Here is a 14015-nt window from a genome sequence, read left to right as displayed (position 1 = left end):
GACCTTTGCCGTTGTCTTTTAATTTTTTTTACTTTACCTATACACAGACCAGATTTTGATTATAAATTTAAAATGTACATATTTACCGTGACAAAATAACAAAATTATATTGAAATCGTATTAGCCAATAAAATGGAATCATGAATTGAAATATTGTCACGAGAAATCGTCATAGCCATCGCGGCAGCATCAAAGGTTCTTTAATGTGGCCGCGACGCGACTTATCCCCGCTTGTGTCCGCGCGTCCCACTCTTCAATTCGTTGCTCGTAACAGAACAGAATGCACGTAAAATTTACGCAGCTCCGAGACTTTTTAAACTCCGAAAACGAGAGACACTCGCAGTTTGTCATCGGCTCGCGTCATTCCCATTTTGTGCGATTTGGTAAGTTTTATATATCGATATTTTTCTAATAATTAGCACTTTGTAGCATGTGATTACAATAAAAAAATGGCGATATTGAGGTGTCCCAATAGTGGTGACAATTATTTTTATATAATTTTAAAATCGTTTTCGTCATTACCATTAACATCATTACCATATCATTTAGGCTTATGGTGATGACACTTTGTATATGGTAATGATGACTATGAATGGTTTCCTAAAAGAACAATGGGACAAAACGTCCCCAGAACTGTAGCACTTTAATACCTACCTTATAATATGATAGTACATGATAATACTATAATTTTATTATAATATGACAGCTCAAGTTATTTACTATATATATAACTTTTTTCTGAGACATGCATGTCTCAGAAAAAAGTTATATCTAAAATAAGAATCCATAAGCAACCCTGAAAAAATACATACAAAATCACTTTTGACCGACTTCAATGGGTATCACGACAGCTTGACCCCGGGACAATTCGACTCCTGTGACAACTCGACCCCTGCGACAACTCAAACCCTGCGACAACTTGATTTTTTTCAACACTCAACACTTTTGACTTACTTCAAATGGTTTCACGACTGCTGGACCATACGACAGCTGAACCCTACGACCACTCGAACCCTCCGACAACTTGACCCCTGCGACAACTCGATTAAATTACTTTTGACCTACTTCAAACGGTATCACGACTGCTTGAGCGTTAAGAAAACTCGACCTGGACACCTCGATCCTTGCGACAAGTCGATCTCTATTACAACTCGACCCCTGTGACAAGTCGAACACTGCGACACGTCAACCCCTGCGACTACTCTGAGCATTTATTCTAGATTCTGTTCAGGCATTGATTGATGGAGCTAAATGGTTTACAATAAGTATCATAGTTGTCATCGGGGACAACTGGACCCCTGTGTGTTGCGATTAGTATCATATAGCTCATTCGAACTAACACCTTTCATTCATTCAATCGGTAACCCAAAAAAGGGGGTGCACCAGACCATTTTGGGGTGTCTTACCTCCCCACTATATGTATACCCAACTTACTTACATTAAGGACTTATGACGGGGGATGCTGTGCTGTGCTATGCCCCGGGTGCCAACCCATGCTACGCCGCCACTGTCCAGCAGTCGTGAAACCATTATTTTGAAGTAAGTTAAAAGTGTTGAGTGTTGAAAAAAATCAAGTTGTCGCAGGGTTTGAGTTGTAGCAGGGGTCGAGTTGTCACATGTCACACTTGAGCTGTCATATAATAAAATTAAATATAGTATTCAATTCAATTTATTCATTTAAAGATAACAATGATCCACATGGTTAGTAAATGGGTGCCTTATACAACTATGTTAGTAATTTACTTATTATAACATACCACTAATTATCCAACCCGTTCGGTAAGAAGTAGCCGAAGGAAATGAGTCGGATAATAGGAGAGTCGTACCTCTCCGCCACGGTCTTCTGGATACTGTTGGGGCTCGCCCGTATCCTACTGAGCAACGAGGCAGTCTTCTTGCATAGGACAGCAAAGAAGCCGTCAGTATGCGACTGAGCAAACATTTCCGAAGCACTGCAGAAGCGAGGCAAGCCCAACAGCACCCTGAAACCGTTGTTATATTGGACCCGAAGGACGCCAAGCGATTTCTGCGAGTACGTGGTCCATAGGTTTCCCGTGTATAGACTCTGACAGTATGCTTTAAACAGAGTGATCTTGACGTGGTCATTACATCGGGCAAACCTGCGAGCCAACATATTACACCTTACTGCCAGCGCCCTTCGTTCCCTCTCGATATCAACATGATCTTTAAGGTCATCAGTAACGTAGTGTCCGAGATATTTAAATTTAGTGACTCTGTTTAACTTTACCCCATTCAGCAAGAGGTCGGGTACCACGTTTGGACATTTACTGGCGGCCTTAAATACCATGTATTCGCTCTTCTTCACATTATACAAATAAGCCATGGCATTTAGCATACGCTTCACACACACCCACCATCTTTCTGAGAGCCCCCATTGTTGGCGCCAGCAGTACCATATCATCAGCGTAGCTTATGTTGTTGATACAAACACCATCTACCCAGCATCCGATACGCATACTGCTAAGGGCAACAATGAGGTCATTTACGTATAGGTTGAAAAGCCTGGGAGACGTCAGCCCACCCTGTCTCACCCCGCACTGCAACCCATACTCCTCAGAAAAAACGTTAGCCCATCTTACGCTGTTAATCTGGTTAGCATACTAATAATGGAATATTTGTGATACTTCTGACGGGACGCCCGGCCTCCTCATCTTATCCCAAAGGATGTCATAAGACACAAGATCGAACGCCTTGGAGAGGTCGAGGAAGCATGCGTAAATGGAAGTCCCCTGATCCGTGTAGTACCTGACAGTGTGCTTAAGACTAAGGATGGCGCTCTCGGTCAACAGTCCAGGCTTAAACCCGAATTGAGCATTATGTGATTTTAAATATTTATCTAGTAGAGAGTCAAGCACACTGTCAAGGACCTTTGCCGTGATTGTAGCTAGAGAGATCGGTCGGGTATTAGCATGGTCTATCATACAAGGTAGGTATTAAAGTGCTACAGTTCTGGGGACGTTTTGTCCCATTGTTCTTTAAGCTTTGTTTTTAAATGAGAAGGTTTTTTATTAGTTTACGAAAAGACGTTTTTTTTATTCATTTCTTGTATGTTGACTATTGTGTAAGTCTAAGTAAGAGTACCTAGGCATATTTTTCAATCAAAATCCTCATTGGTGTAAATATATATTTTTTCTGATTCTGAATAATATTAGGAACGTAAAAAAAAATTAACTAATGTCCGTATTGTTCCAAATTCAATAAATTCATTAAAATATTGAATACATTTATTTTTATTTCCAACCCATTCTTTAATAGGTACGTGCTTAGCTAGGAAAATAACACAGATAAAATTGGTGTTTAGCTAAACAATTATATTTAAATTTTAGTTTTTAAGTAATTTTAATTTAATGTATTACTATAAAATATATTTCGTCATCACCATTAACATAAGATCATTACCATTTTAATAAAATCATTACCATTAGGAAAACGTCATTACCATTTTGTGAAAAAATATTTGGACGCTTGTTACTTCTAAAATCACGATTGAATCTAAGGGCCTCACACTGATCTAAAAAGCTTATTGCTTAACCTTTCAGTTTAAGCTAGTTTGCACGCATCCCTGTTAAGTTTTTCAAAAAACGTAAAATAAATCCCGCGGAATAAAATCGGCGGATCTACCCAATACCGGTATGTATTCTTACTCAAAAATCAAAATTCAAATCTATGAAAAAAAAATTGTTTGTGGCTATGCTTCTGTCACAATTAAGCTGTCATTAGTGTCATTATCAGGGTGAAGAAACTTCCATACAACGGTCATCGAAGTGAAACTTGCTTCCAAACAGCGACATCGGTGAATAAATTCAAATACTTTTTAACTACCCTAAAACGCTCTAGATGTCGCTGCTCCTGTTTCCTTCATATTTTCATTTTTTTCTTAATTAAAATATATTTGAGAATATTGTTAATTACAATGTGAAAACTTTTTTTAAATGAAATTAATTTGTTTTAATTTGAAACTGAACATTGACATTTTTGTTATAATTTACATAATAGAGTAGTAGAAATTACTATTTAACATATGGCAACTTTGTTTTTCCTCCAAAATGGCCGGTGTTGTTTTTGTTAGGTTGAATTGAATGCATTATTGTTTTCTTAGCCATCGTTTATGAGTTCTGTGGCCCTATTAAAGTATTGAAGAGTCGAGTCAAATTCAAGTTCATTCCTTCGTACCTGCTGCTGTTCTGGTTCATCGGAGTTTTGTTCGTTCCTTCGTGAATCGCGAAGAAACTTTCTGTTATGTTCACAAGTGATCTGAGTTTTCTCAATGTGCTGTGTTCTGTGTTTAGTGTTGAAAACTTTGCGAAAAGACGCTTTTGGTGTATAATATTATGTGTGTTCATAAATAAAGTAAAATTATTAAATTCAAAAGTTTTTGTTTACTTATTTGCATTTCCATGTGCAATGTAGAATTTTTCCAAATCCATTGTTTTGAAAATAATACAATACGTACACCATAAAGATAAATATTTTCAAAATAATGGATTTGAAAAAAAATCTACATTGTACATCATAAAAACAATAATTCTTTGAAGGTTATGAGGGCCTATGTGTGCGTGAACTGTGTGTATGTGTGCGTGTACTTTATGTATGTATGTGTGCGTGTACTATGTGTGTATGTGAGCGTTACGTACGTAGGTTAAGTACAGCGAATTTAACACCAGGCTGTCAATTAGTAGGCTCAAAAATTTGACAGAGAGGGTTCTCTATTTCCTATGTATTACTTTTCTCTATGGTCATTATCTTTAGTCTGTGGTAATCTGTCAACCGGGTTGGGATCGTTCAATTCAAGGTTATTTTTAAAATATTTTTTAAATTATAATCATTTATATATTAATTGCATTTAAGTTTTAGTTTAAGAGCACAGCAGTTACCTTTAAAATATAAAACATTATCAGAAATACACATTTAAAAAATATCAACTTCTATAGTTTCACCTTATTTCTCACAAGAATTTGCCGTATGTGGATTTTTTTATTCAATAATCATCTAAAACTACAATCCCTTTAAATATTTAAAGTTAGAAAATGTGTCTGAGTTTTAATCTAAGCAAATTGAGCCAATTCCTTTTTAGTAAATTATGTAGGTAGGCAGGTTTTATGCTTTTTAAACTGGCTCGCATTTTTCTATTTACCGGTAGTGTTAATATTATCTTGTAAAATTGCTACGTGTAATCCTTTTCGGTTAATATAATGCAATAATCAGTGCGTGTTATTAGCAACAAGTAGGTAATAAGCAAAGTTAGGTTAAAAACTTCAGAGTTAACATCCTAACTATATTTGGAATCTTCCATCCGACATAATGTTACAGACATATTATATTAATGCATTTTGTATTCAATTGTCTGGTATTTTTTGCTTTAAAATCTGTTAATATATTGTGTTCTTACTAGTACCTACATTGTAAAACTATCAAGTGAAATTTAAATATTTTCTCTTATTTAGTTGTGCAGTGAAGCACACAGTTTATTAATAACAAGGTGCGTACGACGCTGCACTTATTGAGATATGTAATGTATTTGTCTGGACGACTCCTCCATATCTGCCTATGATTGCAGTGACCTCCGCCCTTTGCCACTGTCCACTTATCTAAGGTATAAAGAAGTCAAAATGATGTATTTATTCTCGATCCTGCACTCATTAGTGTGGTCTCACTGAAGTAGATAACATCACATTGTGCTTTCTACAATATGCACACTAAACGTGAATGAAGTGATTTTTGTCTCTTATTGTTCAAAGGTCACCAGTTTCTGTATAACAAAATACAGTGATACTTGTAAACAATAACACCAATTTAGTGTATTTTGATAAGAATATTTAAACTTTGGTCTTTCTATGAAAGGTAAGCAAGTGATTCTTTAAATAATAGTACTTAAATTTACTATTTAATTAAAAAAAGACACACATCACATCTTTAAATCACGTTACTGGTGTTTACAATTTTTCTTTTTAATTAATATGCCTAGTATATCCAGCACTAATTTATATTAAAAAATCTATATGACTGTTATTCAGGTACCTGGTACCTACAGATACAACATTGCATGAGGCAAGTTGTTTGTGAGTGTGACTTTCCAATCTTTAGGCGCAATCATGTTTGTGCACTCCGCATGCATATTGATAACACAGTTTCATCAATTTCATGCAAAATTAATTATTCCACTCACTCATAAATATAATCATATACACCTTAGCGATCTACTTAACCCACATTTTTGTTTGTATTTTGCATTAAACTGATTTTGTTGCATAGTTTTGCAAAGTAATATTTACGCGCCATTTTTTCAGTAAATTTTGTTCCTCGAAGTAAACTTTCAGTAATTTTTACTTTGTGAATGTGTGTACCTAGTTATTGAGAAATTCGCCAGGCAATGAACTAACGATACTGCGCCGCATGCATTCGTTTCGACACCGAAAACTTTATTGCATGTCATGTGGCCTCGCATTATTTATTTCATGACTTATATCCAGGATATACCTAGGCCACCTTAATGTCAAACATTGTAATCTTTTATTTATTGTCGTGACAATGACACAATTCAGGTGGGCGTATCGTTATGAAGAGATCTCTTCACGTCAACCTAGGAAGAGGAGATTAGCTCCTGCATCAACATCTCACTTTGTTGATCAAAGGAAAATGACAAGAAATTCTCCAGCCAGAGTTCACCATAACCTTCTATTGGTTACAGATGGAGCTGGTATCGTTTGCGAAGGAAGTCTTGCAGAATGTAGCGGAACACGCGGCCAGCTATCGCCTGGGACAGACCGCGCTGCGGCACTGCGACCGCGTGCTGTGGGTCTTGGAGAAGTGTGCGCGGTGGGCCGTGCCGCCTCCATGTAAGTTGGTCAATTGGGTACTTAAGACCATCATGATTTCAGCCACATGAACGTCCACTGCTGAACATAGGCCTTCCTCAATGATTTCCACATCGCTCGGTTGGTAGAAACCTGCATCCAGCCTTCCTGCTACCTTTACGAGGTCGTCGGTCTACCTTGGTGGACGTCTCACGCTGCGTTTTCTGGTACTTGGCCCCCACTCCAGAACCTTGCAGCCACATCGGCCGTCAGCTCTGTGTACTTTGTGCCCTGCCCAATAACATTTCAGCTTGCTAAAGTCGGCTCTTCGGGATCCCAGAGCATCATCACCATCAGGTTTATATCTAGTTTTCACAGCTAGCTGCAGGCAGAAGCACAATCCGATAGTCAATTGGGTAGTTAAGATGGTCTCCATCATTATCAGTCTTCACTGCAGGAGCACAATACCCTCTTTAATTTAGCAAAAGCAAATGGAGGAGTTGAGACTATTATCCAATAAATTCTTAGACACAATTACTTCTTTAAAAAAGAAACTCAAAAGCAACCCTAAAGACTTGCCAATTTGCTGCAAAATTAAAATTTAGTAATTGATAATATGAGCTCGCTAACTAATGACGTCATAAAATAATTTCTTTATACAATGTAAGACCTTGGATAGTGGCGACTAGATTATATATTCTTATCTACTATTATTCAACTACTTTTTACACGCCTCATAAACATGCCCTCGCGTGTTTCAATCAGACAAATCTGTGTTTATTTATTTACCAAATATATATTATCTTTAATTACAGGTTAACACCTAATGCGATAGTATAAAATACATTTTTAATAATTATTAATCACTCAAGAAATATGAATCTACTGAGTCTGAAGTAGGTTCAGAGTGAGACTACATTTTCGTTGCAATGTAGCCTTTTTTGACGCAGGAATATACTTTGCGTATTTCCGCCACTCCCGAGGAGGTGGCGGTTTATGTGGGACTTCCCCCGGGTGGTAGCAATAGCGGCTTCCAACTGACAATTAGTATACCCACTAAAGCGCAGCCTGAGTATCCTCAGGCAGCATTAGCTGAGCCACCTCCAATTGCTTTCTTATACTATGTCAATCAATCAACAATATGTAACTAGTAAGTTGTAGAAGCAATAAAGGACTTTATTTATTTATTTAAAAAACCTGTGGTGCACCCTCTGCGTTTTACTGGTACGACGTGGGGTCCTACCGATTCTGACCACGCCGTACCAACGCTGCAAAATAGCCCCTATTTATTACAACTATAAAGATGGTACTGCGATTAGCTTGACATGTTATGGCCTTTACAAGCCGTATCTTACTTATTTACTGCTATTTCTATTTATTTATATTAACCGGCAGACATTGGTGACTGCGTTTGTTGCGGCGCTTCTTCTCAGCACTTGCCAAATGTTGGTCTCAAAGCGCTGGTAGAGTAAAAAGATTATGAGACACGTGGAGGCTCCTTAAGAGAAAAATATTTGACGATTTGTAAGTACTATTTATTAGTCTATACAAATAAAGAAATTTTGACTTGCAGTGGACCAAGATGAGAGACCACAGCCTGAGCTGGTGCGGCCTCTGCCCTGGGTGTTTTTCCTCATGCTGCTCGTCACGCTACGCATCACGAGGGAGTCCATATCACTGGTCAACCTCGTCATGGGAAAACCACCTTTAAGATCTGCAGATGTGGTAAGTTATAGCTCCCTCGTCGTGGATTAAAAAAAATGCTTAGAAAAAACTTTAAAAAACTTAATTTTATTTAGGACATTTTTTGACCTGCATTACTCTCTTTTATCTGTTGAGATAAGCCATTTCTTTGTCAATTCAAATGGTGCATGTGTGAACTCACTTTAGAATCTTTGGATTATTACCTGCAAGCGCGGCTATTGAAGCGCCAATATGTATTCACCATTTTAGCTACTCCAGCTGGCGCACAATGGCTTTTTGACACCGTTGTTGATACCTGTATATTTATAAGCTCAAAACGTGTTCCCCCATTCATTTTACATCCAAAGCACCACTACCTTCGCACCCTCAAGTGCCAAGGCGACATTACCTAGACCTAGAGGGTAGGTTAACGGGGATATGATATTATCTTATCTTATCCTGCCATCATCGGGGAATCAGACGCAGGTTAGCGTACCATCCCTATATTGTTGACATTCCACCAGCTCGCACTAAGCGTTTCGATGACTCTTTTGTAATGCGAACAGCTAGGGACTGGAATTCGTTGCCTGTGCTGCTGTCTTTCAAGGCGAGAGTGAATAGGCACTTACAGGGTAGATATGTACCATCCTAGACTGCATCCCACTTAACATCAAGTGCGATTGCGGTCAAATACCTGTCTTCTGCATAAAAAATACATCACACGGTACTTTTGGTCGTAGGTAACGTACATCCAGAGCAAGCGCCGCTACTTACGCACACTCAAGTACCAGGGCGGCCGCCTCTCCCGCGCGCGCGCCGCCGCCCCTCCGCCCCGCGCGTGGGGCGAACGGCTGCATTCGCTCTTTGAGTTCACCATGTGCTTCCGTCGCTCACACAACTATGGGAACAATAACACTACGAGTGTCAGCAACAATGAGGAGGTTTTGGTGAGCTCATTACTCTTTGCTATGGTCCTATCTCCTAGTCTTTAAGTACAAGCGCGAGCGCCTTAGGCCCGCGCCTGGGGCGAACGGTTGCATTCGCTGTTTGAGTTCACCATGTGCTTCCGTCGCTCACACAACTATGGGAACAATAACACTACGAGAGTCAGCAACAATGAGGAGGTTTTGGTGAGCTCATTATTTTTTGTTGTACACTTATTATAGGCCTTTGTTGGGAGTTGCTATTCGAGTTCACCGAACGACGGAATTCTGTAAGAATTCGGCAATAACAACAGCACCAGAATCAGCAATAACGAGGAGGTTTTAGTGAGCTTATTACTCTTTGCTATCGTCCTATCTCAGAGCCTTCAAGTATAAAGGCGAGCGCCTTTAGTCCCGCGCCTGGGGCGAACGGCTGCATTCGCTCTTTGAGTTCACCATGTGCTTCCGTCGCTCACACAACTATGGGAACAATAATACTACGAGAGTCAGCAATAACGAGGAGGTTTTGGTGAGCTCATTACTCTTTGCTATCATCCTATCTCCTAGACTTTAAATACATGCGCGAGCGCCTTTAGTCCCGCGCCTGGGGCAAGCGTCTGCATTCGCTGTTTGAGTTCACTATGTGCTTCCGTCGCTCACACAACTATGGGAACAATAACACTACGAGAATCAGCAACAATGAGGTTTGGTGAGATCTTTGGGCAGATCGGACCGGTAGCTCCATAACTACCGTATACCGGTCCCAATCTACCCTTATTCGAGCGCATTCCGTGACCTTCATCAGATAGCTTCACTGGGGTAAAAATGGTGCTCACGATGCAGATTTTCTTCGATTAATCACTATAGAAAGATTTTCCAAGATAAGTAGTTGAAAAAAATCGGTTAAACCCAGAGTTTCACCCCGATGCACATCATGGTGGTGAACCCTGTAAGTAATCGAATGTTCAACGTGCTTACTCCAAAGTAAAGGAACCTTCGTGGCTTGAGTTCAAAAATATTCTATTCCATATTTGTTTATGTAGATTATGTTCCCTAATAACTTCACCTTTAAATAGCCAACTCAACATGTATTTTGTATGATAAAAAGTACATAACACCGTATTCATTAGGTAGTAAAGCGCAGCAAACGCGCGCGCCAGTCGTCCAGCCCCGCGGCGTCGGCCAACGAGAGCACCATGGAGCGCCTACTCGAAAAGATGATGGTGGACCTTGCTGCTGACTCCGACGACGACTCCAGTTTCACGGTGAGACACTGAATACATTCTTATACAGGATGTGGTTTTGTAAAACAATGCCCATCTTAGGGGTGGTAGTACACATGAAAGTAATTACAAGAAAAATATTAAAATTTTTATTACTACTTTATTAGTATAAAACCTTGTACGAACGTCTCCTAAAACTTTCGAGACGGCGCTTGAAACCGCGCGCACTACTTGATTTTCTCTAATTTATCATAGACCAATTTATGTGTGTTCTTAAAATCTTTTCTCTTTTTTCCAGTTAACCAACGTCACGAGCATCAGGAGCGACGGCTCCGAAACCACCGACTCTGACCAAGACACCGTTATGGACCGTTGTCCATCGACAACGGACAACGACAGCCCTTCCAAAAAGACCTCCGAGCACCAGACCAACGCCGAAATTAACTTCTCGCCCAACAAAAGCGGCATATCCACCCCAGAGCGATCCGAAAGCCCCGTCAAAACAAACCTCAAAAGTGACCTATCGGAAAAAGATGAAACCACAACCGAAGACGCCCAAGAAAAAACCAACACTACAGAAGAAGCCGAAATAGCGACAGAAGACATCGCCCTCCAGACCCCTGAAAGCAGAACGTTATCATCCCCCAAAGAAGAAACACAGATGCTCCTACAATCCGAGTTATCACCAAGCGCGCAGTCTCCTAAGACCGAGCGGAGTGTCGGTACGAAACCATTGCAGAATCGGTCTTTTATAGCATTCACTAAGAATATTTTCAAACACAAACACGCGAAATCACCAACCGGTACGTGCAACACCCGGTATATTGATGATATTTTTTCGTTTCAGCCAACGGGGTCATTTTGAGCGCCCCGGCTAAAAATAAGAAAAAGAAAGGTACTGACATTGTACGCCGTGGTTTAGATGCATCCGATAGCTTATTGAATGGAAATAACGCCTCTGACCATTTCTATCAACTTTGCCTTATCATCTTGGCTATTCATATCATTTATTTCTCCTCAATTTACATCGATTTTAAACTCATGGGAAAGTTTCTGCTATATTAATATACAGGGTGAAAACAACATTTCCAACTAAAAAATCATTCGAAGCGTTTCTATTATAAACATGTCACATGCCTGCCATGACTGATACACTCATGTACACATTACTCATTATTTTATTTGTCGCAGGGGTCAACGGTGAGAGGCGGGATTCCGGCGCGTCTGTTGCGAAAGCTAAGTCCACTGATAAAACCATGTGAAGATAAAGGCAAGTAGTTAATGTAATTAACATATTTTGACCCAAACGTTCTGCTTATTATGTTCTATGGAATTTGTCCGTGAAGTTAAATTTTATCTCTATTCAGTGTCGCTAGTGTTAATTGGGTGTTGATAAACATACAATTTTCCATAAAGCTACCTATTTTTAGATGACACAGTAAAAGAAAACACCGCTATAGATGGTACTATTCATACAGATTTAGAAAAAATGCTGTCAGCACGAAAACGAGCAATTTTATGTTGCTTAATCGCATCTACTACAACTAGTATGATGACATAATATTTACCTTGTTTTGCTAGCATTCGTTTAACAGCCTTTTACGAAGTTAAATGTTATTTTCTTTCATTTCAGAATCCAAAAGCAGTCATGTAATGGAGTCAAGAGCAAAAATCAAGAACAAGCAATATTAGAATACGCCTGTCACTTTGTATCTTTAATTATTACGCAATCTCCTTGATTTTTTAAGGTGACCAACTAATGTTAAATAATTACAGGCTTTGTACATTCATAGGCAGTCGCTTTATTTCACAAAATGTCGGTGCTTAATTTAATGTGAACATCACGCAAATGAGATGTTTTTCAAAACGGCGATTGTTAGTTGATGTGATTGTATCGGAACAAATAGGAGGTATGCACGTGGCGCATCGTGATTTATTTTCGGATTTCGTGATCTTTACAATTTATAATTTTTTTATATCGTCTTTTCTGTAGGTTTACTTTTATGAGTTGAAAACACGTAGCTAAACATAAAACTCTGTAACATAATATCAGTGTAAAACCTTGTAATACTGACTTGCACATTAACATGATCGTGCAGTTTGTTAGTTCTTCTTATTTATTACTTTGTGGTGTATGATGAGGCGATAACTTCTTACGAAATTGAAAGTAATACATATTTAAATTGTTAATTATTATAATGACACTTTTTTGGGCGAGACCCCGATATTTCGGCGCAGTTGCTGGTTGGTGTTTATTGGCAGACAAAATGGTCTAATGCTCTATTTTATTTTTATTATTTCTATTTTATTTCAAAATCAAGTTTCTTGTGTTCACGTGCACACCGTTGTAAATGGATAAGACTGCGCGACGTCGAAAATAATTTATTTTAAGAATTAGGTATGCAATTGTAATGTTTAGTTTTTTACTTTAGTCTTAGAATCTCTATAAGGAAATTTTAAAATAAGCGACAATGTAATTTTAAGAAAGTGAAAAAGCAATTTTAACCCGCCCAGTTTAAAGAATTTAATTAGATTTTTCATTTGTAAATTTTGGTGTCGTAGATCTGTGCATTTAATATTGGTACTGCGGGCGAACTCGTATAATTTCTATTTAGTGTGTAAGTTTTTATAATTATTATTTTCGCGTGATTTTTATTTATTCTTAATCATTTTACTTTTTTATAATTTGAATAACTTATCAATTGACAAACTTGTGTAACTGCAATAACAAACATTTTGTAAATTATTACAAACGTGCGAAAAATGAGTATAATTGAATGAAGTTCTGTAAATTCATCTTGCGTCATAGCATGAACGTAGCCATCAGCTATTGGTTGTTACGGCAGCAGTAATGTCGTGGTATGTTTCAATTCGTCTGTAGCGTCAGTAAAGAATAGCAAAACGAATTATTGCAGTTACATAAATGTCCAGTACATTCCCCACTGAAGGTGCAATACTCATTCGGGATTAGTGAGATTAGATAATTCTGATTTAATCAAAATTACAAAACGTAATTGTTGAATCAAAACTATAATATCCAAAGATTTGGCTGTGTGCATCTGATTTGTCGAACAGAAGACTGAAAATTCAACTGTTCCTATTGTATGTAATTGTATGTAACTCGTGTCCTAAATTATCATAGCTAATAAAATATTTTAAATAATTGTAATTAAATTTTGGAATTGTTTATGAATGTTTTGTTAAAAATATACACATTTATAATCTTATAAATTGACCTTTTATTTCTGTCCTTTGGTCAAAAATTCAAAATGCCTTGTTAGGGTAAAAAAAAACAATCTCTTATTTCCATAAGTCGTCCTACTTTCGAATTTCGTAATAGTAATTCAAATAAATAATTTTTATCGTTAGAT

General features: G+C 38.1%; 1 protein-coding gene across 3 annotated transcripts; it reads left to right on the top strand.

Moving 5' to 3' along the window:
* The first annotated feature begins 4593 nt into the window (after positions 1–4593).
* Positions 4594–13875, top strand: LOC135080005 (serine/threonine-protein kinase pakF). Of its 3 annotated transcripts, XM_063974673.1 has the most exons (9): positions 4595–4807; positions 6709–6857; positions 8389–8540; positions 9239–9445; positions 10552–10686; positions 10943–11366; positions 11492–11539; positions 11836–11914; positions 12278–13875. In XM_063974673.1, the coding sequence occupies exons 1-8, from the start codon at positions 4737–4739 to the stop codon at positions 11904–11906; spliced, it is 1257 nt and encodes a 418-aa protein (XP_063830743.1). In that variant the 5' UTR covers positions 4595–4736; the 3' UTR covers positions 11907–11914; positions 12278–13875. The 3 variants fall into 3 exon arrangements, with proteins under 3 accessions (XP_063830745.1, XP_063830743.1, XP_063830744.1); XM_063974675.1 differs by lacking the exon at positions 11492–11539 and having other exon boundaries at positions 4594–4813; positions 6710–6857; positions 10943–11447; XM_063974674.1 differs by lacking the exons at positions 4595–4807; positions 11492–11539 and adding an exon at positions 5554–5862 and having other exon boundaries at positions 6710–6857; positions 10943–11447.
* The last annotated feature ends 140 nt before the right edge of the window (positions 13876–14015 follow it).

Source organism: Ostrinia nubilalis, chromosome 17 (genome assembly GCF_963855985.1).
Source record: "Ostrinia nubilalis chromosome 17, ilOstNubi1.1, whole genome shotgun sequence".
Classification (NCBI taxonomy): domain Eukaryota; kingdom Metazoa; phylum Arthropoda; class Insecta; order Lepidoptera; family Crambidae; genus Ostrinia; species Ostrinia nubilalis.
Note: the sequence above shows the minus strand (reverse complement) of the source record. Positions and strands in the feature narration are given on the sequence as shown.